Consider the following 24,982-nt stretch of genomic DNA (forward strand, 5'->3'; position numbering starts at 1 on the left):
AAGACTTCAATGTAGGAATTCGGGGTGGACACAGACACCCTCACCAGAGCAGAGCTGTAGCTGTGTCTGCAGAAAGCCAGCACAATCCTCCCCACGTTGTCTGCTCCTCATTAGCAGGAGTGATTAACTCCTGTTGTTGTCATTTTCCCTCTGGGTGTAAGAATTATTATAAACCAGGTGGCGGTGCACACCTGGATCCCAGCATTCAGGAGGCTAAGGCCGGAGGATCACACACTCTTGCTCCCCCAGCCTGTGTTAACAACACTCCATGACTTCAGAGGTTTATCAGAAAGCAAAGGACACAGCTCAAACCAAGGATGATCAACTGTTTCATTTTAAACGTTCACATTGCTTGGAAATACACTTGACCATACACAAATTATATCTATTAAAATAGGAAAGCTTTCTAGTATATTGCATTGAAGACATTTATACAGAAATAAGTAATTGCAACAGACAAGCTACATCAGAAATACTAAAATACTCTGAAAGCTTTAAGTGCCCACTTTTCAAAACATTTTGGTATAAAAGCATATCCCTATATATTTTAGAGGGTACATGTAATACTGAAAAAATACTTCATGTAAAAACTAAGTTTAGGTGCATACAAACAAAAAGAATCACACTGAATAGCTTATTCCAAACTGTAAAACACATTCAAAGTATCCAACTTCTTAGACAACATGCAAACCTTTTAATACTCAGCTTGATATTTTTAAATATATAAACCGTAATTCTTTATACTTCTATATCAAAATAGAAAGACAGAACATTTATCTACATTGTGCACATCACAAAAAGCAAATGTGTCTTCATAAACGGAAAGTACTGAGTTAACACATGATTGTCACTTTACAAATATGGCTGTTCACCTTCTTCATAATAAAATAGAAAAATCATGTATTATTTACATGAACTACTAATTATTTAACTTTTTGGCTATTATATAAAGTAGCAGCAATTGGTTTAAATATTGATGTTTAAAAACTCTAATTTATCTCCATGAATACCAAAGAATATATATCTGGTTTTAATATAAAACTGCATGATGTAAAATGCTTTCCCTTCCACAGAAAACATAGGCACAGACCAGTGACCGCTGAGACTGTCACTTGCAACGTCACACAGCGTCAGCTTATTCTTGCTTAGCACAGTCGAGGGGTCCAAAGTTAAGTTTCTGTAAATTAGCTTAAGTCGGCCTGATGATTTACGTGGCAATTTCAGAGAAGCTTTATTTTTACTTCACACTATCTAACCGTAGTGGCTGTTCTCCAGACCTCTGTCTCTATACACAGAAGGCAACTGTATACAAAAATAGACGTAAGGGCAAATTTAATATTTAAGGGAGCTGGGTGTGGTAGTGTATGCCTGTAATCCCAGCACTTGGGAGGCTGAGGCAGGAGGATCACTGTCATTAGTTGGGATATTAAGTTTCTTTTAGAGTGGGGACCTATCCACTGGGTAAAATGTAAATCATGAGGCAGTGATCACCACACTTGAGAAACACTGACATCTGTAAAAATGAGACAAAAACCTCACTACCAATATTGGCAATTTAAAAAATACTGTGTGGTGGAAGAGGCAACAGGTGCTTTTTCCTGACCAGGAGTCGACTGCCGAGCAGGAGTCCTGAGCGTCATCACGAGGCAGAAGAGCCGGGCCGAGGAACACTGTGCACTCCGTGCGGGCACAGGGTCACACCCAGAGCAAGTGTAAGGTGAGGCCCAGGCTGAGGAAGAGGAGCAGCGCGCAACATTGAGGCCTGAGCCTGCCGCCCGAGGAAGGCAGGCTGCTGGAGACCTGCACCTGGGAGATGACCAGGGCAGAGAGCGGGACGTGGGCCGCCAGTGTGGGGCTGTCTGAGTTGATAAGGGATTCGATCTTCTCTGCCTCCTTATTGCAGGCCTCAACCTGGGAGGAAGAAATAAGAGCCTTCAACACAGAGCCTAAACCTATGAACAAGTCAGGTCCGACAAATTCTCCCAACATCCACAAGCAATGTAGCCCCAGAGAAGCTTGCTTTCTCTTTTTCTTATGCAGAGTAACATTTTACTATGGCCTTAATTTACTGCATGCATATAACAGCACTAACGAAAATCAAGTCAGAAAGAAATGACTCACAATGCCACCACCACTGTCGGTCAACCGATTTCATTTTCCTACAGCACATCCAGCCTGGAGGCCAAACCCAGAGCCTTACACCTGTCAGACATGAACTCCACCACTGGATTATATGCTGAGACCAAACACATCTTCGTTTTTGTTATGTGTTAGGTCTATGGGGTCTCACACCTGAAGGCTTCCTGCCTCAGCTTCCCAGGTAGATGGGATTACAGGCACGAGCTGCTCACCCACATGAGACACTGGGAACGTACCGTTGATGTCTCTGTAAACACGCCTGTGAGTCACAGGCTGCCCACATTCATTCATCCCCTTCCCTTGCTCTCAGTACTTTGATGCTGAAACTTAGGCCCACTTGAATGAGGTATGAGGTTCCCCACGCCTCTATGCTGTGCGGAAAAGAAGCTCGAGCCCACAAGACCAATCTTTTTTTTCCACTTTTTTTTTTTTTTTTTTTGCGGTACTGGGGATTGAACTCATGACCTCGCGCTTGCCAGGCAGGCGCTTATGCCGCTGAGCTAAATCCCCAGCCCCACAAGACCAATCTGATGGGCTCCTCCATGGTGGAGCATGGCCTAAGGACATCGGGGTCCACTGGCTCTGCACGAGCTGTTCCAGTCCCTCCCTCCCTAGGCCTCGGCTGCCTTGTCTACACAGTGGGTGGACGGGACCCAGTGATTTCCTAGGGCTCTTTCACTTCTCCGAGTCACTAGAACTTAACCTCTCCCTTCCTCTTGGTCTGCATTCTGCCACCTCCTGTACCTTTCCAATCCTCCCAAATGCCTCACTTCTCACCCAGCCCCTGAAACTTCCCCAGGCCACGTCCATCAAACTTGATAATTTCCAATGTATGCTGAGTCCCACCTGCAAAGCTTTTGGGTAATGATCGACAGGAATTATCAGGATCACAATTTCAGACTCAATGCTGAAGTATCCAAACACGTCACACTGTGGGACAGACACGTGCATGCGGATTTTCTCAAGTATTTCTAGAACTGTTATTGGCTTTTTGTTTGTTACCTAGAGAGAGACAGAGAGAGAACAGTTCTGTTATCTGAAAAGGAGAATTCCCTTCGCTACCTTGCTGCACTGGCCCAAGTAGGGTCTGCTGAGCCAGGTCCTAAGTCTGCAGGCTCTGTACTGCAGGCCTATGGGGCTTTGCAGCCACGATAAACACTCACCAGAAGAGCTTTTATCAGTCACTGTCCTGAGTTAGAGGTCGCAGGGACATAAAGTCCTTCTAGAAAGGTGTTTTAATCAAAGTGGGAGGGATTGTCTAGGCAGTGCCAAGCGTTGGAGCTCTGTCCACAAACAGGAACAGCACACAGTGATGGGGCAGAAGGAAAAGGGCAAAACCACCCAGGGAAGACGGCAGCCTCCAGAAGGCCCCTGAGGAGACACTGGGGCCAGTGTGAGAGGCGGGGCCCTTGTGAACACCTGGGCATCTGCTGCTCTCAGCCGCCAGGCTCAGGCTGGCTGACTGCACAGCCAGGGTGTGGCAGGAAGGACCACAGACTGGGACATGTGTGTGCACCCGAGTTCTACTAACTGGAGCTATGGGGCCTCAGGCAAGTGCTCCTCCACTGGGGATTGCATCCAAGGAGCATTGTGCTCAACATTTTCTCACTTTATTTTGAGGTAAGATCTTGCTAGGTTGCCCAGGCTGACTTCAACTTGTGACCCTCCTGCCTCAGCCTCCAAAACAGCTAGACTTACAGGCATGTGTCATCACACTTGGCTAGCAAGTTGCTTTTCTGAGGATTAACTTCATCTGTAAATGGGACACTATACTCTGCTCTCCGGGATTCCTGATTTGGTAGTGAGGGATAGTAGGCCATTTACCTTAGCAATGGTGTCCAGCTTCTCCCTGTCAAAGAGAACTCTTAGCATCCCAGCACATAATGGACAACAAGCACCTGTAACAGAAACCATTTTTGGTGTGTTCAGACCGAAATAAGAAACTCAAATGGCTGACCATCAACTCTTCATTCTGGGCCACAGCTGTTCTCCTGCTGTCTGCACCCCAGGGCTGTTCCCTGAGAAACCTGGGATCTTACGATCTGTGCTTGTACAAAGCCCTTCCTTCAGCCTTGCCAGCATCTTTCAACACCGCACGGCCTGAGGGGCTGTGGAGCACACAGAGGCAGTGGCCGCCAGGGCCTGACCTTGCCGGCCTCCAGACTCCCTGTGGGATCCTGGCCAAATGTTCTTGCAGGGCCTTTGTTTTTCTGTCTGCAGTATAAGGGAACTGGTACTTCAAGGGTTCCATGAGTGTTTGCTTCACCTTTAATTTTCAAAATTATCTTACACTGTTTAAAAAAATCATAACAAGACACGGCATGATCAAATGTAATATTTTGTTATAAAATATAATCAAATACCATTAGTTTTTGAGGGGGGTTATTTTGGGACCAGGTCTTACTATGTAGTCCAGGCTGGCCTCAAACTCATGGTGATTCTCCTGCCTCAGCCTCTGATAAATGCTGATAAATGCTCCTTGCCTAGCTACTGTAGCATATTTTAACACCACAGAGATCACTCACCAGTCGATTATCAGTGACCTCTCCGCCATGGCCCTCACTATCTGCTGTGATTCTGCTTTGTCTTGTCTGTTGCCACCATACAGTATGGGTTTGCACAGGAGCTTGTGTTACCTGTCTCGGCCCTGGGGAAGAAAAAGGCTCACTCCTATGGCTCCAGGGCCTGGAAGAGTGTCTGGCCCTCAGGGGAAGCTCGTAACCACCTGCTGAACTGACGGATGGATGAAGGAATGAGCCCAGTGGACTCCAGATTGGCCTGGTCTGTGCTGACCTGGAATAAAGTCCTTTGTGTCATCTCTGTTTAACTGAGGAGTGTGAGATTGTATGGTAAGTTGTTTTGCAAAACTTAGTGCCTTCAACCATGTGTATGAAATAAGACTTTCCTGATTCTATATAACTAAACCAATCAAATTAAATGCCAAGGCCACTCTAAGGCGGTAACTTTCTTCTATGTTTTTTCCAATTTCAAATGTGTTAATCAAAACTTTTGATTATTCATTAGTATTACTGTTACTTTAAAAGTAGACATAATGAAAAAGTGAATATATGCATTTAAACTAATAATCCTAATTAATTTATTAATACTAATAAATTTAGTATTAAATACTACTTTATCTGTTAATATATTGGCGTTTGGTATATGATTTTGCTTGAGAGAAGGTAGCCACATTGTTTAAAAAAACCAGACCAAAGCTGGGCATGGTGGCACATGCCTGTAATCCCAACACTCAGGAGGCTGAGGCAGGAGGATTGCTACAAGTTCAGTGGCAGCCTGGCCTACATAGTGAGCTGAAGACCAGCCAGAGCTACATGGAAATACTCTGTCTCAAAGCAGAGCAAACCCAAACCATAGCCCAGAGACTCCACAGCTGTTTGAGGTCAGCCCAGTTGTGGTGTGTCTAATCAGCATAAGGGTCTCTTCAAGTTTCTGAAAAATTTAAATAAACTAGTCAACTCTCTTCTTACAGATTCAGTTTCTGGTGGTAGATAAGCAAATTTTTACAACTGCACCCCTGCCCACCCCAAATATGCGCAGCTTACCAGGTGGGATGATGGGTTTGCACCCAGCAGCCAACCGCGACGGGCACTTCACAGCAGCACATTCGGCAACAGGGCTGTGTTCTGAGGGGACCCCGACAGCCTGGCAGGGCCCGTGGTAGTCAACTGCCACCCGGTCCGAGTAGGCGGCACACACACTACTGTAGGTCTGGCCGTCGTGCCCACAGACAGGCTCTGAGGCTGCGCAGAAAGGCTGGGAAACAAACCACATTCAGGCTGGAAGTCCCAGTAAGCCTTTCTCACCAAGAATAAAGAACATATTCCCTCCTTTCCAAGAGGAAAAGACTCAGGAATAAGGTGTGGGGACCTTTATAAGCTCCTGTGGTGGGCCCAGGGGACAGCAGACGGCAAGAGGGTGCTTTCTAGTCTCTCTGGGCCATGGTGCTCATTCAACACAAACCACTACAAAGTAAATATTCCCTCTTATCATCTCCTCCCCCTGCCCAGATTCCTTAATGTTCTGGAACATCTGCCTGAGGAAGACAAGACTGATCTTCCTTCAGATGCACAGGCTTTATTCTTCCAGGCTGCACACGCAAGAGGGAAGAGGGGGAGATCGGCGGGCAGACAGTCCTGGCCCATCCAGTGGGCTAGGAATGCAGCAGAGAGCACCAAGCCATCCTCGGAAAGAGGTTGTGAACAAGCAGGAAGGCAGGACTGAAGATTCGGAGCAGACGGTTTCAGTGCAAAGGGAACACAATTTGAAGACCGGGCTTAGCAGAGGAGCTCATGGGACCTTTCTAACCGTAAAGACCTGGGGATCAGACCATGTTAGGTGTAGCAGTCATGTTAAGTGTCAGGGGTTGGGGGCAGGGTGTGCGAGGCCCGAAGGCAGGAATCCCCTCGGTAGAAGGCCAGCGTGAAATCAGCGTGAAATGGGCAGAGCCCGCAGTGCCTCTAAGTGGTTTCTTGGGCGTATTCATTTAACAGGGATACAGACTAAACAAGACTGAGAAGTTGACTTAAAATATAAAAGGCAAAAATCTCAATTGTGTTCAGTTCTACAGGAGGCCAGACAGTGGTGGGAAGGGTGGGAACCTTTCTATTTTAATTCATCCACCCCTAGTGTGCCTTATTTGTTTCTGACCCACAGAATGGTGGAAATGGTGTTAGTTCTTTTCCTCAGAGTGGGCTGCCTGAACTCTAGCCAGACAGCCTTCTAGAGTTGAGCTGCTCCTCTTTTCTTGAAGGACTGGCTTCTTTAGATTTGAAAGGATTCATAGCAGGCCTTCAGGGGTCTACCACTGACTCACTTGTCAGATCACCAATTCTGTGCCTCACACAACATACCTGGCAGGGGCCTCTGTAAGAGAGGCTTTTTCCTCTCTGGTATAAGGTGCAGAGGTTGTTGTGCTCCATGTGCTCTGTGTCACACACAGGGTCTTGGACCTGATCACAGGAGAGCTGTCTTGGCACACACTCATACTGGCTACAACCAAATTTATCAAAACTCGTCAGGCAGACTTGGGGTTTGGATACACACCTGAAAAACAAGAATGCCAGATGCAGGGAGAGACTGCAGCAGGGCTGGCAAAGCCCTAGATGAGGCTGGGACTGAGGACAAGCAGGAGATACACCAACACCAACAAGTCCTGTCCCCAAAGAGCTTATGCTGAGCATGGAGTTGGGCAGGCCTGAGGGTATGTGACAGGCAGGAAATGCTGGGGCCTGCAAACAGGGAAGCACCAGGCGTAGGAGTTCTAACTGGAGCCTGCAGCAATGCGGGCTGCCCGGCAGGCCAGGCTGAAAGGGCAGCTGGGAACTCAGGGTGTGCGGGTTTGGGGAAATAGCAATGACCCCAAGGGCAGGAGCCAAAGATGTATGGGGTAGGACAGCAGTCCTGTGCTGAGGCCAATGTGTGGGGTTGGGGCCTAACCTGGGGTCTCACAGTGACGAATGCAGTACTTTAGGTGCCAAGCTTCCGTCTGGCTAATGGGAGCATTTTAGGAAAAGGCTCCCTTCTGCCATGTGACTTGAAGTTGGAATGCATTTCGGGTTTCATGGAAATTTAAGGTGTCTGAAAAGGAATGATGGAAAAGAGGATTTGGAACTTCATTACCCATCAACAGGGAAGGTGTGAAAACATGAGTAGAAATCTGGCAATGTGGGGAGAAAAACCGTCAACCTGAGTACACGGAAACAGGAGGATCCCAGGAAAGTGCTGAGGTATTGGGTTTGTATGAAATACCTAGTTACTAACCCTAATGGATAAAAGCATTTTCTTCAAGTGTTAAGAACCAAGACCATCTTTCAGTATTTGCTTCCAAGCCCATTTTTCTGTTAGGATACTGATCTTTGCCCCTTTTTACTTAGGTTTATGTTTCCACATTGATTTCTAAGGGCTCTTTATGAGGACAACAGTCCTTGTGATGTTCTGCCCGGTTTATTTGTTACCATACAGAAAAGTTTGATTTTCATTTAGCTGAATTTTCCAGTCCATTCTTTTAAGTTGCCTTTGTATTGCAGCTAGAAAAGTCTTTCTACTTTGAAATTTCTTTCCATCGTTTTATTATACAAGCAATAAACTACTTGGAAAGTTTAGCCAGTAGAGAAGAATAAGCAGTCCTGCCACCACCACGCTGCATGTTATCTTCACGGCTTGCCCCTTCTGTAGGACGCCCTGCCTTCTTTCCACAGCAACCTTTTCAGCTTAGTTTTCATCATTGACCTTGGCAGATGAGCAACTAAGTCTTTGGAGTCACCCCTCCATTTACACGTAAGAAAAATCCTCTCCTTCCTCCACATTGCACCAGGGTTTTTGTTTTACGTGTTTGTTTTGTTTTGTTTTTGATTTAGTTTAGTCTTTTTAGAAACAGGATCTCACTATGCAAGTCAGGCTGGCCTCAATTCACTTTGTAGCCCAGGTTGGCCTTAAACTCACAGAAATCCTCCTGCCTCAGCCTCCTGGATGCTGAGATTACAGGCGTGCGCCACCACTCCTGGTCTGCCCCAGGGTTTTGAAATTTAAGAAGCAACTACCTGTTTGTTGTTCATAAAATCCCTCACAAGGAAAGGACTGTGGCACTCAGTTGTAGCATGCTCTGGTCTCTCAGGCAGCCAGTGGGAACTCTTAGCTCCAGAAGGCTGAAGTGTCAAGGAGCCACACTCTTGCCCTTGGTTACCACATACAGAAATCCACTAAGGCCAGTGCAACCATCCTCTGGGCTCAGTGAGGAAACTGCAGAGAACGGAGCCCCAAACCAGGTAGTGACAAATAATACAGAAGCTGTATTTCCTGAGCTTTCGCAGGTCCTGTTTATAAAATGGGGCATAAGTAGAAGAAAATCTCCCTTGATTGTACCCATCTCTCTCCTCTTACCTGCTACCTTTCCTAACACTATTCTTTCTCTCTTAGTCTCACACAACTGTGGAGCTCCCACCAGTCCCACACCACCTCCTCACTTCTAGCACGTGTGACTCCAGCTGTTGCCGTACGCCTTCCCCTCGACCCGCTTTCGTCCTGTACCCTGCCTGCAGTGCCCTCATCTTCCTAGGGGCAGCCGAGTGTCACCCCTCCAGAGGTCCTCCCTTCCAAGGCTGCCTTCGCTGCCCAATCTGGGCTCCCCACGGTACGGTCGAGCAGCCTCCCATGGCTCTCTTCTCTAGATTCCGCAGGCCTTGGGACCAGAACACTTCTGAAGCACCTTCGTGTGTTCACTGTTTGGTACATGCATGGTATATGCCTCGTAAGTGCTGGTTTTGGTTGAAAAAAACCGTAACCATTTGACTTACCTTTGATTTTTCTGGCAGGGGTTAGGATTACAAGGATCCTTCGAAATGCACGGCCCAAACTCAAACTGCCGGTCCTGGAGCCCCACACAGCGAGCAATGCAGACACTGGGGTAAGTGCGCCCGTTCTGCGCACACACTGGGACAAACTCGTCTGCACAGTTACAAGGCAGACCTGACGGGAAGGAGGCGTTCAGAAGTAAGTATGGAGGTGCTCCTCCTCCCTCACCAGGACTTACAGAGGCAGCCATTAACAAGCACATATGAGGTATCTTTCCCCAGTGGGCCCACGCTGTTTTCTCTGAATGTACACCTTTCCAATTTTGTCTAATAAAACTTTTGAGAAAAAGTAGTGACCTCACTAGAGTTGTAAATTAATGGGCGGGGGGGGGGGGGGAGACGTCCTTGCATTCTTGGACAAGGGTTTTAAAAGCAGCAAGGCTCTGAGAAGTCATTGCTAAGATGGCTGTAACTTGGGCTATTTATCGCCAGCCAACAGAGGGCCTCAGGACTGCGATCCCAGGCACAGACTACTATAGCAAGGTAGGAAGAGTAAACTGTGTTTCACCTGACCTATAAAATCTAGAATTTAGATGTCTGAAGTCTGGCTTGGGGAAGTTCTTTTTCTTTTTTCTTTTTCCCTTGAGGCAGGGTCTTGCTGTGTTCCCAGGCTGACCTCAAGATCCTTGATCCTTGCCTGAACCTCCCAAGTGGCTGGGACTGCGGGCACGCAGCAAAATGCCTGGCTTTGGCGTCAGGGATTTCTTGAATGTTAAATACCAAAATAAGACATTGCAAGGGTTTTAAGTTCCCCATGTAAGTTCCTTCCACTCTCGTTTTCTTGGTAAGGGGGAAGAATAAGAAGGTAACTTGAGAAATTACTGTACTTTTTCCTTTATGTTGCAGGTCTGAGAAATTGAACCCAGTGCCTTATTTCATTTTGCTACATCTCCAGCCCAAATTATTATAACCCTAAGATTTGCAAAGTCTTATGGCCAAATAGGCACAGTGGTACTACAAGAGGAGGCAGGAGGGTGGAAAGTTTGAGCCCAGTCTGGATAACTTGGTGATTCATTGAGACCTTGTCAAAAAACAAAACAAAACAAAAGAAAAATGGGCTAGGGATGTTGCTCAGTGTGAAGGTCACAGGTTTAATCTCTAGTATCACCATCATCAAGTATCACCTAGTATCACCATTGTCTTTTTGAGATAGGGTTTCTATGCAGTTCAATTGGCCTTGAGCTCACTTTGTAGCCCAGGCTGGTCTCGAACTAGCAACAATCCACCTGCCTCAGCCTCCCGAGTGCTGGGATTATAGGAGTGTGCCACCATGTCCAGCCCAAAAAAACAAAAACAAAAACAAAAAGCTTTTTATGACTGTCTCTTTCAGAGGCATTTTTGGAGTGGGACACTGAGTCAGACAAAGTTGGAAAAGTTTGGGACCAGCAGAATTCCCTTAGTGCCTCCCTGTGAAACAGTCACTGCTTAATTTATCCCAAGACAGTAAAGGCCACATACTAGGGAATGAGGTCTTACTAGCTGAGAAGTTCACTTTCCAAAAACATCTAGATATTAAAAACAAATAAACATTTTCTCTGTAAATATTAGGTCACTCTTCACCCCTCCCCCATCTCTTTACGTTTTTGATAAGCAGAACACTTCGTCTGCATCCGAGCAGAGAACAAGGGTGGTGAAAGGTGGTGGCGGTGGTGATGATACAGCAGCGAAGGCTGCCCACGGCTGGGGGGACCAGGGAGAGGCGGTCCTGCGCTTACTCCACAGCAGTCTGCTGCTGACTTCTCATTTTTGCATTCCCTTTACTTCCAACAGGATGGAGGCAGAGGCTGGTAAATCCTTTTTCTGTCCTCCTCACCCAACTCCTCTCCATGTATACTACCAACTTCAAGGAAAGAAGAATTAAATTGCCAGTGCAGAAACAAGAAATGAGGGACGAGGCAGCTCCCTACTGCCTCTTTACCTGGCAAAACAAAGGTATTTCCAGGTCTGGAAGAAAGCAACTAGCAAGAGACACAGTCAATGCTGTTAGCACCTGCAGGAGGGAATATCCCATCTCACCAGGTTTACATTCGGTGGGATGGAATGAGCTTAACGCCAGTGCAGAGCATGGTAAAGCCAAGAAGGAAATATTCCGGACATTAGCATTTATGGGAGCCTAAGTGAACCAGGAAACTAAGGCAGACTGGGAAAGACGGTGTGAGAACGAACTCAGAGAACGCACAGACACCGCAGACTGCCATAACAGGGAAAAGTGGTATTTCCCGGCTGGGACAGTCTCCTTTATCTGAAACCCTGCCACTCACTGGCTCTGTTATTTGGTTTCTTTGACATGGGGAATCCCATGCTACTAGTGCTAGAAGGGCCCCAAGAAACTTTTTAGCTTATAGTCTGCCATTTGTACGGTATGAAACTGAAATCCAAAGAGGAAAAACTCCTGTGCTCTGATGCTACAATGATCCTACTGTGCGAATCTGCAGGTGAAGCAAGACCAAAGGAGCTGCCTGGAAAGGAAACTGATGTGCAGGGTTGTGCTGCTCCCCCCAACGACAGCCCCCCACGACAGCCTCTGGGTACCCACAGTCACCTGTGAAAGTGTGACGGTCACCTTCTGAACTGTGTTCACTGAGGCAGAGGCGGGTAGAACACACCAAATTGCCAGCAAAACAAGAACAGACATTGCAGTCGATATTAAAGAATGTTCCATGACCTCAGGGAAAGAGAGAGAAAACGGCAATCTATATTATGTGTTAAAAACTAAAACATAACTAAAAATTTGATAGTTCAAAAGTTTTATTTATTTACTTGGTTTTTGAGACAGGATTTCACTATGTAGTCCAGGCTGGCCTTGAATTTGGCAATGCTACTACCTCAGTCTGCTAGGTGCTGGAATTACAGGCATATGACATCACACCGAGCCCCGAATTTTAAAATGGCATATCTGTATATTGGGGGGGCAATACTGGGGACTAAACCCAGGACCTCTGCACTGAGTTACAGCCCTATCATTATGATGATGATAATAACAGTAATAATATTACTGTTAGCTTATAGTCTAATATTACTGTTATTATCATAATTATTATTATTATTTTCAGGCAGAATCTTGCTAAGTCATTAAATTGGGCTCAGACATAGGCAATCCTCAAACTCAGGCAATGCTCCTGTCTTAGTCTTCTAGAGTGCTAGGATTACAGGCCCATGTCACTACACACAGTTTAAAATGAAAAAAAATTTTTTTTTGGTTTTTTTGAGGCATGGTTTCACTATATGGCCCAGGCTGGCCTTGAACTCACTTTGTAGCCTAGGCTAGCCTCCAACTCACAGTGGTCCTCCTGCCTCAGCCTCCTGGCTTAAAATGAAAAATTTTTTAAAAATGACTTCTGAATATACAAACTAGGGAGTTAAATCTGAGATCCTTCTACCATATTCTTTTAGGCCCATAATATGCTCATCCTAGCACACTGCTGTGTATTCTCCAAGACTATTTCTGATTGCTCCACTGCCTTAAATGTTCCTTTCCTCCTCTGAACCTCTGTTCATCTTTCCAGGGCCAGGCCCAGTGGCATCTTTGGTTTAAAACTCTCCTGATGCCCTGGCAGAGACGACTAGCTCCCACAGTGCACTGTAACTTTCTATGGCTCAAATTCTCTCCCATCTACCATATAAAATAAAGCATGATCTTGCCCCTCAGCTTCAGCTCAACAAGGCACTAGTATATTCTTTCGTACAGAATAGACATTTAATCAATAAATGTACACACAAGGAATAAACTTGTCTGTCCTCAGATACTTCCTATAATACAAGGAATAAAATTTCCTTTATTTTACTTTATTTGGAGACAGGGTCTTGCTATGTAGTTCAGGCTGTCCTTGAACTCACTGGGTGGCCCAGGCTGGCCTCAAACTTGCGGTGATTCTCCTTCCTTAGCCTCCCGAGTATTGGGGCTACAGTTGTGTGCCACCAAGCCTGGCTCTTATACAAAGACTATGGACTAAAAAAACACCCTAGAACAGAAAAATTTCAAGCTCTTTTTAGCTAAGAGCACACTTCCTTTCAAAAAGAATAAACCTAAAAGCATAAAAAACTGAACTACTATGAAGAATGGGAGTAAAGATGGGGAAACAAAATGCATGGGTGGGATGATAATGAATCTTCCACAGTGGTATTTTTGCCAGGTTTAGTGGTGAACATCCAAATCCCAGTACCCAGGAGGCTAAGGCAGGAGAAGCCAGAGTTCTGTCTAGCCTAGACTATACAGAGACCCTATCTCAAAAACAAAACAAAACAAAACGAAACAGCTGAGCATGGTGGAGCATGTCTGTGATCCCAGTACTCAGGAGGCTGAGGCAGGAGAATTGCTTTGGGAGGCCAGCCTGGGCTACAGAGTGAGTTCAAGGACAGCCTGAACTACATAGTGAAACACTGTCTCAAAAAAAAGCAAACAAAATACACACCAAAAAAACCCAAAGTGGTAATTTTTTCCACAATTTTTGAAATCAGCTGTTGACATAAACAGCTGTTTGGCTATCAGCAGCAGATGGTAAGAAAACTGAGAAAGCAGGACCCTAAGCTTCTCAGGGAAGGCGAACAAAGGCAGCTTTTTCCTTGGAGCCCAGAGCTTTGTCCTTGCTAGGCAAGTACCCCGCCACTGTCCGACATCCCAGCTACTTTTTGATTTTTGTAAGACAGGACTTGCCCAGGCTGGCTCTGGACTTGCCACCTTCCTGCCTGCGCCTTTCCAATAGCTGGGGTTCCAGATGTGTGCCACATTTAACAGAGTGAGATAAATAATCTTACAATGAAACAAATACACCTCGAGACTCACTTTTTCTTTTTCCTCCAACAATACAAGACTTTTGGAGGTCTACACAATGCATCTCCATACAGTTTTCTAAGAGCCCACTTTGTCCACATGAGCAGATTTTATAACAACCAACTCCTCCTGCAGATGATGGCACTTGGATGAGTGTCCCCTGACGGACAATGAAATCAGAAGCTTCTCCCAATTTGCAACCTGTACCAAAACAAAACAAAAAACGCTGAGGTTATTGTTCTATGACATTAGATATCCTTGACACAAAGTCCATAGGTCCTGTGCAGCTATTAAAGATTATGTAGGTAAGCTTAAATATACAAGAACACCAGAATATAAACAAAGAGCAAAATAAAAGATAGACAATAGAAAGTGGGGAGACCTTTTACAAATGGGAAAGAGATTAAGAGAGAGAAGGGAGCAATGAGGAGGGAGGAGATGAAAAAGGATTGATAGGTGCTATGTACCCATTCCAATTTCCCACAAGGAATGTAATCATTATGTAATACAAATATATACTAATAAAAACTAAAACAAAACAAAACAAAAAATTAGGTAGGGTTGGAGATACAGCTCTATGGGACAGCACTTGTCTACCATGCATGAGACCCTGGGGGTTCAATCCCTGGCACTGAAAAAACACAAAAGAAAACAAATTCCCTCGTAACGGGATGCCAAAGATAACTTCTATAAACACCAGCACCACCTCTCCCTGTTCATCCCACACCCTGTTGTTACAGGGCATATCTAGATGCCACCCCAAAGCCTCATGCACTCACAGCTGGGGTTTTCTGGGACGGGCCAGATCACAGGGTGTGGTACTTATCAGTAGGTCAGTGCCCTGATGAGTCTGCAGCTGACTTGTTAGAAGGCAGGATCCAGTCAGAACGGGCTAGAAGTGCTCACTCCATCCTGTTTTCTTTTTTCTCTCTGCCTTCCACTGCCCTGCATGGACAATTCTCCTCTGCCATGTCCCTCTGTTGTGCTCCCCTGCCTTGAAACCAGCTGACTATGGACTGAGATGTCTACAACTATGAGCAAAAATGAATCATTCTTCATTTAAATTGTGGATGTCAAGTATGGTATCTCAGGAACAAGAAAATGACTAAGACATACCCACACCAACCTTGAACACAGGAGTATGGAAGGCATGGCTCCCCAGATGGACACCCTTTTCGGTTCACTTCACAGAGTTCACTGGCCGGACAAGGATTTGGGTTACAGGGATGAGTCACTTCTTCCACAATGTTACCTAAGGTACTGGGCCCTGGGAAAAACCAAAATAGATCAGTATGACCAACTCAACAGAATAATAAGTGTCTGTAAATTATCTGAATTAATTATAGCAGCAATAAACGAAGAGCTCATGGGCATAAAGCAAAGATTGATTCTAATAAGTTTAAAACAATTAGATTATCTCACAATTTGTGAATTTAGTATAAAAATATATGCATTCATTTATTGATTGGGTACCTACCACATGCTAGGCAAGATTCTAGGCACTAGAAATACGCTGATGAATAAAACAGACAAGTCTCTAATATAAGAGTTTACATCTGGCAAAGAAATAAACAATAAAAACTCTGTGTGTAAATAAAAAAATGAAGTTAACTCTAAGTAGTGTTACAGGATGGAAAGAGGTATATTTTGGGTATTGTGATAAATAGCTGTTTATGTATAAGAAGGATAATGTAGCATGCTTTATTCTAAATGATAATTTATTACGGTAATACCATGTCATAATTATATTTAACTTCTGAAACTATGACTAAGGAAGAATCTCACTTTAGATAAAGTAAGTGTGATATTTAAACAGCACTGAAATTCAATAAAATTCTTTATTTTTCCTTTTGTTGAAAGTTCCTTTTTCCTAAACAATAAAAATAAATAAACCAAGAATGGTGAATTAATTTAAAATAAAGAAAGTTTACTTCTACATATATATTTGACTGCTCTAATAGAGTATGGGATTGTGAATATATTGATGTTGCAGAAGTACAAAGGCTCTTGGAGTTATCTCATCCAGCCAATTCAACCCACATGTAGAAAATCTAAGGCTCAAAGAAATGACCTGCTCAAATCACAGAGCTCTAAATTCTAGTCTAATGCTCTCCTTTTTGCTACACTGCTCACAAGGTTAAGGGACACAGTTTTGGGTTTTAAGAAAAAGGCAGATACCATCAACTACAAACTTGGCATCTATCTGCCTCTTCCTATTGACTAACAGATCCTCAATTTTACTTAGGATGGCAATGGCTAAAGACAATCTTTCCCAGGTTTCCACATAAGCAGGAGTGGATTAAGGAGAAGTAGTTCACTTTGTGCCTTTCCTTTTGCTTCTGCAACTATAATATGGCAGAGAGAACTCCAGTAGCCATGTTGTGTTAATCTTGATGAAGTAGAGTGGGGAAAGAAAACAGGAGGCTGGATTCCTCATGATGGAGCCACTGTAACAGCCCTAGACTATTTGTTTCTGGATTTCTTTTAATTTTATCTGCTATTCTGTAATTTGCAGTTGAATTTAATCCTATCTGACACAGGAAGAGAAAACAAACATCACAGTAGATGACTTCACCAGCCCCATTCCAGCGAGCTCATCACCCTAATGCTCCCCGTTGGCGGCCTAACTCTTAACTCTTGAGTACACAGTTTTAGTTCTACATGTTACACCCTGGCCTCCACTACATCACCGTACTGCTGCCAAGAAGTTTGGCTCCCAAATCCCTCAATGAGATACCAACTAACTCTGTAGCTCTTGGCAGGTGTTGGTGGTACAGAAGTTGAAATAGCACAAATTCCATCTCCTTGTACCAACCCAGAGGATCACTTTTACTGCCTTTTGGCAGGTAAGTGCAAACCAAACCTAGCTCAACTAGATTTATATTTTCATGACAAAAAGCTGAATACTCCCCAGAGGAAATTCCAGTTTCTGGTCATCATGGCAAGGAGCCAGCATGACATATGAGAATTCTGGCCCCTGATTTACTGTGTGGAATTCCTGAGTGCTAACAGTTTGTACCTCCTCAGACTAATCATTTCTGCTTATAAATTTTAGGATGCAACATTTTCTTGTGCCAAAAAAGCCAAACAAGTAAAAGTTTGTGCCTGATTCTGGGTGTGGTGGTACATGGCTATAATCCCAGCAGTCTGGGAGGTGAGGCACGGAGTCCAGCATGGGCGCTTTAGTGAGTTAGCAAGACCCTATTTCAAGATAAAACACTAAAAAAAGAAGGGCTGGGTGTAGATCAGTGCAAAGGCTTTGGGTTCAATCTCCAGTGCTGTGAGTTAGATGGTTCCACTGAACCACATGTTCTTAACAGGTAGAGAGCAAGGATAGAGATTGCGAGAGAAATATTTGGAATCTAAAATCAAACAAACAAAAGCAGTACTTACTGAGGTATGTATCTAAGGGTATACAATTTTCCAGGTCATCTGTAGGTGACAGAAGCTCACAAATACTTTCAGCTGTGTGGTCTTCAGGAAATTTGTTATGGTCTCCACATTTTTCAAGAATCTCCACACAATCTGATCTTAAAAATAAAAATGTACACAGGTTTAGGGTTCAAGGAACTGCCTCATGTTGTCTAGTTAAAATCACTTCTGTTTTCAAAGCTTTCCAAAATGTGGGTTTCTTCCTTGACCCGGCCTTTGTTTTTTAAGGCAGAGTTGTGCTATGCAGCCCATGCTGGCCTTGAATTTGTGGTAATCCTGCTTCAGCCTCCTCAGTACTGGGATTTATAGACATGCACTACTGTGGTTGGTAAGAAAATGTTCTCCTAAGTTAGTTATGTTTTCCTATTGATTAGGTCTAAGTATGGTGAAAGAGAAAAGGACTCACAACAAACCTCAGCTAACAGAAAATTCAAAGAAGCCCATGCTTTTTCTTACCTGAGATCAAAGGCCTTGATCGAATTTTACACTTACTGTTCCTACCTCAGTGTGGCTTTTTACCATCTTTGAAAGGAAATTAGGCTGAACTGACCGTTATAAAATCACACATCCTTACTTTCCAAATCTTATGCTCGTTTAACTGTTTTCTTTCCCTCTCTTTTCTCCTTTTCTCTTTCTAAGTTATCTTTTTAGTTATTAACACTAAGGTGTGGGCTTCCACCACTGCAGAGTCCGATACTTTAGAGTTTTCTATTCTTGAATGGGGCTTTCTTCGGTGCTGAGTCTATTGCTTACTTGTTTTTTTTTTTTTTTTTTTTTAATTTAAGGAGAAAAAGGAAAAAAAATAGAAAAAGGGTACAAGTAATATAAAATTTAAAAAATAAACAGTAAGAAATCACTAGTTAATAGATTACATATTCTCATTTTAGAAATAGTTGTTCAAGTTACAAAATTGAAGCACATAAAGTGGACTTTCAAACAGTGAGAGTGCAAACAGTTTTGTTCAATGATCCAAAAAACACTCAGTAATATGGTTATCTATCCTATACACTTAAACATATATGCAGTTATAACCTTTAGAGCACTTTCTTTTCTTTTTTTTTGTAGAATGACAATTACACATTTTGGGTTTTATTACTCCCACAGTTCTTATTACTTTTTTGGAAGAGAGTAAAACCAAATGCGACATATCAGAACAGAGTCAGTCAAATCAAAAGGATGGACATAATAGATAATGTAAAAATAAAATATAAGGTGATCAACAATGGTTACCATAGTGCCTCTTGCTATTTTAAGAAGAATTGGCAATTATAATAAAATTGAACAAAACAGGAAAGAATAAAACCATAGCATTGGAGACATTACAGGATTTTAAAAGAAAATTATCAATCGGAATGGGTGTCATAATGATTCTTATTGTCTTCACAGTTATGCCTATACTTTTGATCTTGGTATTATCAAGCAAAGCAGAATAGAGGAAAATCAGTCAAAACAAGATGGTGAGGGCAATACAGGCTTTCAAATCAAGTTAATAGGAAATCAAAGTGGGTTAATATAATGTATCCTGCTATTTACTTATTTTTCCCTTAATTAAAAAAAATAAAAAGAAAAAATAAATAATTAAAAAAGGGGGGGAGGGATTGAGATAAAAGAAGGCATAACAACAGAACAGTGCAGGTCAAATCATAACCATTTAGGCAAACCAGTGTTTCACCACAAGATATCCTGACATAAAAATAGTTACCATAGTGTCTCTTTCCTTGAAATCTTTGAGTATAACTTCTTATACTGTAGCACCAAACATATCACGACACTCTAAAATCATTCAGGAGAATGACATTATTACAGGGTATTTAGAACCAATTGACAGAAAATGAACAATGGTTTCTATATAAACTCCTTGTCTATAAAAGTTTTTGCTTATATTATCATATATAATAAAATCCAATAAGATACAACCTTTTAAGACCAATGGAGACTGAAGAATACACGTTTGATGGGACTTCAAAACAAGATGATACTAAATCAGCACTAGCTATTATGATGTCTTGTTTTCTCCAAAATTGCTGTTCCAACCTTCTGATCTTCTCTGCCTCATTTCTTTTGAGCTCTTTTTCTGTCGTTTGTTGTCAGTTTGTCATTCTTCATTTCATTTTCTGCTTCATTTATTGTGGCCTCTCTGCCACTAATTTCTGGAATCTTAGTATTTTCTTTTTTTAGACTATCCTGCAGTATTCTCTGTAGAGTTGAATTAGTGGTTGCAAATTCCCCTAGTTCCTCTTTACCCTGGAAGCACCTTGTTTTTCCATCAATTTCTAGGGACAGTTGTGCAGGATATATCAATCTTGGCTGGAGGTTATTATCTTTCAAAGCTTGAATTATTTCCCCCCACGCTCTTCGTGATTTGATGGTTCGTGCTGAGAAGTCTGCTGTAATTCTGATGGGTGTTCCCTTGTAAGTGATCTGTTTTTCGTCTCTGACGGCTTTTAATATTCTGTTTTTATATTGGATTTCTGGAATTTTGATTATTATATGCCTGTGTGTAGCTCTGTTTGGGTTGTAGGTTGCTGGGGTCCTATATGCCTCATACATCTGAGTATCTTTACCATTTGCCAAATTAGGGAAATTCTCCTGGATTATTTCTGTGAATAGCTTTTGTAGTCCATTTTTTTTGTGTCCCCACTTCTTCTCTTATGTTCTTAATTCTTAAGTTATAGATCCTCTTATCATCTTCTAGTTTTTGTATTGTTGTTGTTTGTTTTTTTGTTATTTTTATGAAGTTTTTCATTTCATGCTCCCATATTATAAATCTGCCCTCCAGTTCAGATAATCTGTCCTTAAGTTTCTTTCAAGCTGTTATGCCAGTTTTTGATAGAGTTTTTAGTTTCTTGGTAATCTCTTTGAACCTGCTTCATGTATTCTATGTTTTTTCTATCTTCTCCATCAAACAATTCTCCCCTCTTTTTCTGTTTTTCCATTACACCATCTGTTTTTTCTTGGGCGGTGCTTAGCATTTCTCTAACTATTCTGCTTATGTCTTGCTTCAGGTCATTAATAACTTCATTCCTGAACTTGTCTATGAGGCTCTGGAGATAGCGCTTTATATCTATTGGTGCCGTGTCTGCTACTGCGTGTTTCTCAGGATTGGGGGCTGAGGACCTTTTCTTGTTGCTCTCTCTTCCCATATTCTTTGTTCCTTATATTTAAGCGTGTATAGGAGGCCCAGCTTCCTTCCCTGTCAGCCACAGTCTGTTTGAATTGCGCCAGCTAGGTGTTCCCGCCCAGTGCAGTGTACTAGGGAGACACAGATCTGGGCAGCCTATGCTGGGCCTGCCGATCCAGGTCAACCTACCCCAAGGCTTCACCTCTAGGGTGCACCTTTGCTGGGACCTGAGTTGGGCTAGCCTATTGGGTCTCAGCCAGTAGCGTCTCACAGGCCAGGCACTCCCCACCAATCCCGCTCGAGAGGGGAATATGTGACTGAAGTCACTGCAGCTTCTTGTTCTGGGAAGTCTGCCTGGTCCAAGTATGTCCTCCGCTGAAGCCTCCTTTTCTATGTAAGGGTCCGATTTGCTTACTCACCGCAGGTCAATGCAGGGCATCCGGCCAGTCCTGCTCCCAACTCCTTTCAATGCTTTCCACTCTCTGAGCTTTCGCGCCTCTTTCCCTGCTGTGCGGACCAGGACACAATGGCGGCTGCAGGTAATTCAAATCGGCTGCAGGTAATTCAAATCGCAGTTTCCAGTGGTGCAGGTCCAGCTTCCATGCTGAGACCTTATCTGTGCCTGCTGTCTCACCAGGATTGCATTTCCAGATGGTTTATCTTAATTTAGTTCATTCCTGGGTCAGCAAAGAATATCCCCCCTTGCCTGGGACTTCCTGTCCGGCACTATTCCTAGATTTTAAGTGCGGTTTCTCTGAGAGCCTCAGAGGCTGCTGCTATCTATCTGCCATGTTCTTCCGGAATCCTATTGCTTACTTGTTGCCTCCTGCTTGTCAACCAATAGTTATGTCTCAGTATCTCCCTACTAAAGCATGTCAGAAAAAAGGCCTACACATGTTTAGGGTTGAAATATCTAAAATGAGTCATCAAGTACCCAGCAGTATTTAAACCAGACACCAGCAATTTAGGAGATAAATATTAACTTGGTTTTAGAAAAGCTTTTGGGAAAAAAAGAAAAAAAAAGATGCTTGAGTAAACAGCTGACAATAGATTATTCTGTAGTTAAATACTTTTGGCTTCACCCACCAGAGGGCTCCACTCTTTCCTTTATCCTAGATTTCCTAAGCAAACCATTCTTTCTAGAAACAGGCCCTAAAGATGCATGCATGAGCTCACTCAGCAAATATTTATTGGGTATCTACTGTGTGAAAGGATTATGCTAATATTTGAAGAGGAGAAAAAGAGAAGAGATGATGATAAAAGTAAAAGGACACAAAGAAAAATAAACTCCATAAAGAAAGCATACTCTAACAGAATATAAAACAAGTATACACATTCAGATACAAAAATAAATGGGATGTGGCCTGGAATCCCAGCACCTTGGGATACTGAGCAGAAGGACTGCAAATGTACTCAGTCTGGGCAATTTCGTGACTTAGCAAGACCCTGTCTCAAAATAAAAATTAAAAACAGCTGGAGATGTAGCTCACTGTGAAGACTATGGGTTCAGTCCTGTGAACCACAAAACAAAAACAGAAAAGTCAAAACAAAAACTGCATAGAGTTGCACACTGAAGACACTTAATGTTTCTTGAACTAAATTCCAAAAGAAAGTACATTTCAAAGGTCTATAGGAATTTGTATTAAGGGTAAATTACTATGCACTGGGGAAACCTGAGAAGACTGCATAGGAATGTCTGGTATTTGAGAGCAGCTAAAAGGAGCAGGCAGTGAGCAAGTGGATGTGGAGGAAACAGTCAAGCAGTGGAGGAAAAAACGGGAAAGCACTTGACAAGTAGGTGATGATAGGAAAAGGGAAGTGGGCAGGACAAATTGTTAAAGACAGGCTTTGAGCTGAGAACTCACTTGCGAAATATATGAAAGAAACTTACTTGCAAATAATACTTCCCCGAGATTTACTGTGACAAGGTTTAATTTGCAGGGAACAAGCGATGGCTTTCCACATTTCCGGCTGGCACTTTTTAATATCGAGAACAGGTATGTTGATAAATGGCATCTTTATACTTCCCTTCTCCCACAGCTTCATGTCATTCATGGCTCCTTGATCTGACTGAGCGTTGCAACTCCTGAAAAGTTCTGTTGGCCTTAAAAAAAGAAAGAAACCAAGAAGCAATCGGCAGTCATTTCCAGAGAAAAGTAATGCATGTTTCCTTTTTAACAGAGATTTTCATGAAGCAATTTAAAACTTCACAAAGTGCTGGGCATGGTGGCACACATCTATACTCCCAACAGTAGGATGGCTGGGAGTTTGAGGCCACCCTGGGCTACCCAGTAAGTTCAAGATCAGCCTGCATTACAGAGTAGGATCCTGTCTCAAAAACCAGATAAAATAGGGGCTGGGGATTTAGCTCAATGGCATAAGCGCCTGCCTTGCAAGCAGGCAGTTGTGAGTTCAATCCCTGGTACCGATTAAAAAAAAAAAAAAAACTAGGTAAAATAAATACATGGCAATTTGTTTATTTTAGGGGATCTCAAGACTTATTTACCTTCTTAGAATTAATGGGCTCTTGCTGGTGTGTTGATACCCATTCTTTTGTTGTTGTTGTTGTTGTTGGTGGTGGTGCCCATTCTTAATCCCAGGCCAAGGTAAGACTACTACAGAGTTCAAGCCTAGCCTGGACAAGCTGATGAAGGAAGACCCTGCCTCAAGTAAGAAATAAAAAACGGCTGGAGATGGAGCTTGGGGCAAGGGCCGTGGGTTCAATCTTCAATACAGCAAGAAAAAAAAAAAAAACCAAAAGACCCCTATTCTCTTTTGTATCAATATACATAGGTAAGCCCGTAATTTCCCCTCTAACGGTTTAGTCACACCTTATAATTTTTGATATATTGTGTTTTATTATTATGCAGCTGAAGTATTTACCAGTTTATTTCTTCAATTCACAGACTTTTTAGAAGTATTTAATTACTGAATCCTCTGAAGTATTTCTATACATTTTATTTTCATTGATTTCTCATTTTTTTAAAATCAAACTAATAATCTGAATACTTTTACAAGGCTACTGTATTAACTTGAAGTAAACACCACACAACAAAAGTACTGAAAACTTCCTCCTGGCCCAGCTCAATGATTCTCCTTCCTTGGCCCTCTGGGTGGCAGGCCGGTCATTAAACCAGCACCTGTTCAGAAACCAGCCCTCTCTGGCTCCTCTCATTCAGCTTGTGTTCTGAATACCTTTTTTCTGTTTTCTTCATATTTTCCTTAGCCATCGGCTCAAGACATGCTCAAGATTTAGTTCTTGCCTCTTTACTTTTCGTACTAGTTACTTTAGGAAAACACCCATTTGAATTGCTTCTGTACAGAAACACTTTTATATGAGCTGGGAGTTGCTGAGCAGGAACCTCAGCCAGTGGGAAGGCCTTTCAAAGCTTCCATCCGCATGACCTCACAGTGCAATTATTTACTCCGCAGTGAATTGGTTCCCCTAGTAGTGGAGCAGAAGGAAGAAGGAAAAAAGGACTGAAGGTAGAGACAATTCTCAGAATTCCAGGAGCTCAACGCATCTCTAGATAAGAAGAAACTCTGTAATAGTGCTTCCTTTCCCAGAGATGGTTTATCAGATGGAAGATAGCATTTAGGACAAAATCACAAAAAAGGGGGGGGGGTTGGGGGCAGAACCGGCGATTCGATTTAGGGCCTTCAGACTGAACTATGTCCCCAGACTCTCTTTCTTTCTTATTTTGGGGCAGGGTCTCACTAAGTTGCTAAATTGTCCAAGATGGGCTTGGACTCTCTCAGTCCTGCCTCAGCCTCCCAGAGTTCGGGGATTACAGGCATGTGCCACCATGCCCAGCTAGTTTTAACCCAGTGGGAACAAAATCAGAGTAAAAGGGTATTTTCATTTGCTTAATAACCACACAATTAATGATAAACTGTTTCTATTTCATATACAATAATTTGTTACTACCTGTTATTAAAATTAGTACAATAAGTAAGATTTCTGCAGCCCAACTGGCAAGGTTCCCGGACATCTGCTAGACAGGTCAACATGGATACTTCCACTGGATTGTATTCACAAAAGCGGTCAAACTCTTGCCAGCTCTGTGTATTGCCCCAGCTCATGCTGTAAAGTTTAGTGCACAGTTCCCTGAAACAAAAGCAGAAACATGCAGAGCCAAATAAATAAAA

General features: G+C 43.1%; 1 protein-coding gene across 3 annotated transcripts in view; it reads right to left on the minus strand.

The window, feature by feature from the left end:
* Positions 1 to 316: 316 nt before the first annotated feature.
* Positions 317 to 24,982, minus strand: part of Reck (reversion inducing cysteine rich protein with kazal motifs) — an 80,224-nt gene continuing 55,558 nt past the window's right edge. For all 3 annotated transcript variants that reach the window (XM_023565519.2, XM_063225488.1, XM_023565520.2), the window contains 12 exons: positions 24,762 to 24,941; positions 22,725 to 22,937; positions 17,674 to 17,810; positions 15,407 to 15,547; positions 14,293 to 14,481; positions 12,052 to 12,174; positions 9,453 to 9,624; positions 7,011 to 7,203; positions 5,703 to 5,913; positions 3,964 to 4,037; positions 2,986 to 3,141; positions 317 to 1,911 (listed from right to left, as the gene is read on the minus strand). In XM_023565519.2, coding sequence (XP_023421287.2) covers positions 1,696 to 1,911; positions 2,986 to 3,141; positions 3,964 to 4,037; positions 5,703 to 5,913; positions 7,011 to 7,203; positions 9,453 to 9,624; positions 12,052 to 12,174; positions 14,293 to 14,481; positions 15,407 to 15,547; positions 17,674 to 17,810; positions 22,725 to 22,937; positions 24,762 to 24,941 — 2,005 coding nt within the window. In that variant the 3' untranslated portion in view covers positions 317 to 1,695. The remainder of the gene's footprint in view (positions 1,912 to 2,985; positions 3,142 to 3,963; positions 4,038 to 5,702; positions 5,914 to 7,010; positions 7,204 to 9,452; positions 9,625 to 12,051; positions 12,175 to 14,292; positions 14,482 to 15,406; positions 15,548 to 17,673; positions 17,811 to 22,724; positions 22,938 to 24,761; positions 24,942 to 24,982) is intronic.

Source organism: Cavia porcellus, unplaced genomic scaffold (genome assembly GCF_034190915.1).
Source record: "Cavia porcellus strain 051 isolate PalLab524CR breed Dunkin Hartley unplaced genomic scaffold, mCavPor4.1 scaffold_1, whole genome shotgun sequence".
Taxonomy (NCBI): domain Eukaryota; kingdom Metazoa; phylum Chordata; class Mammalia; order Rodentia; family Caviidae; genus Cavia; species Cavia porcellus.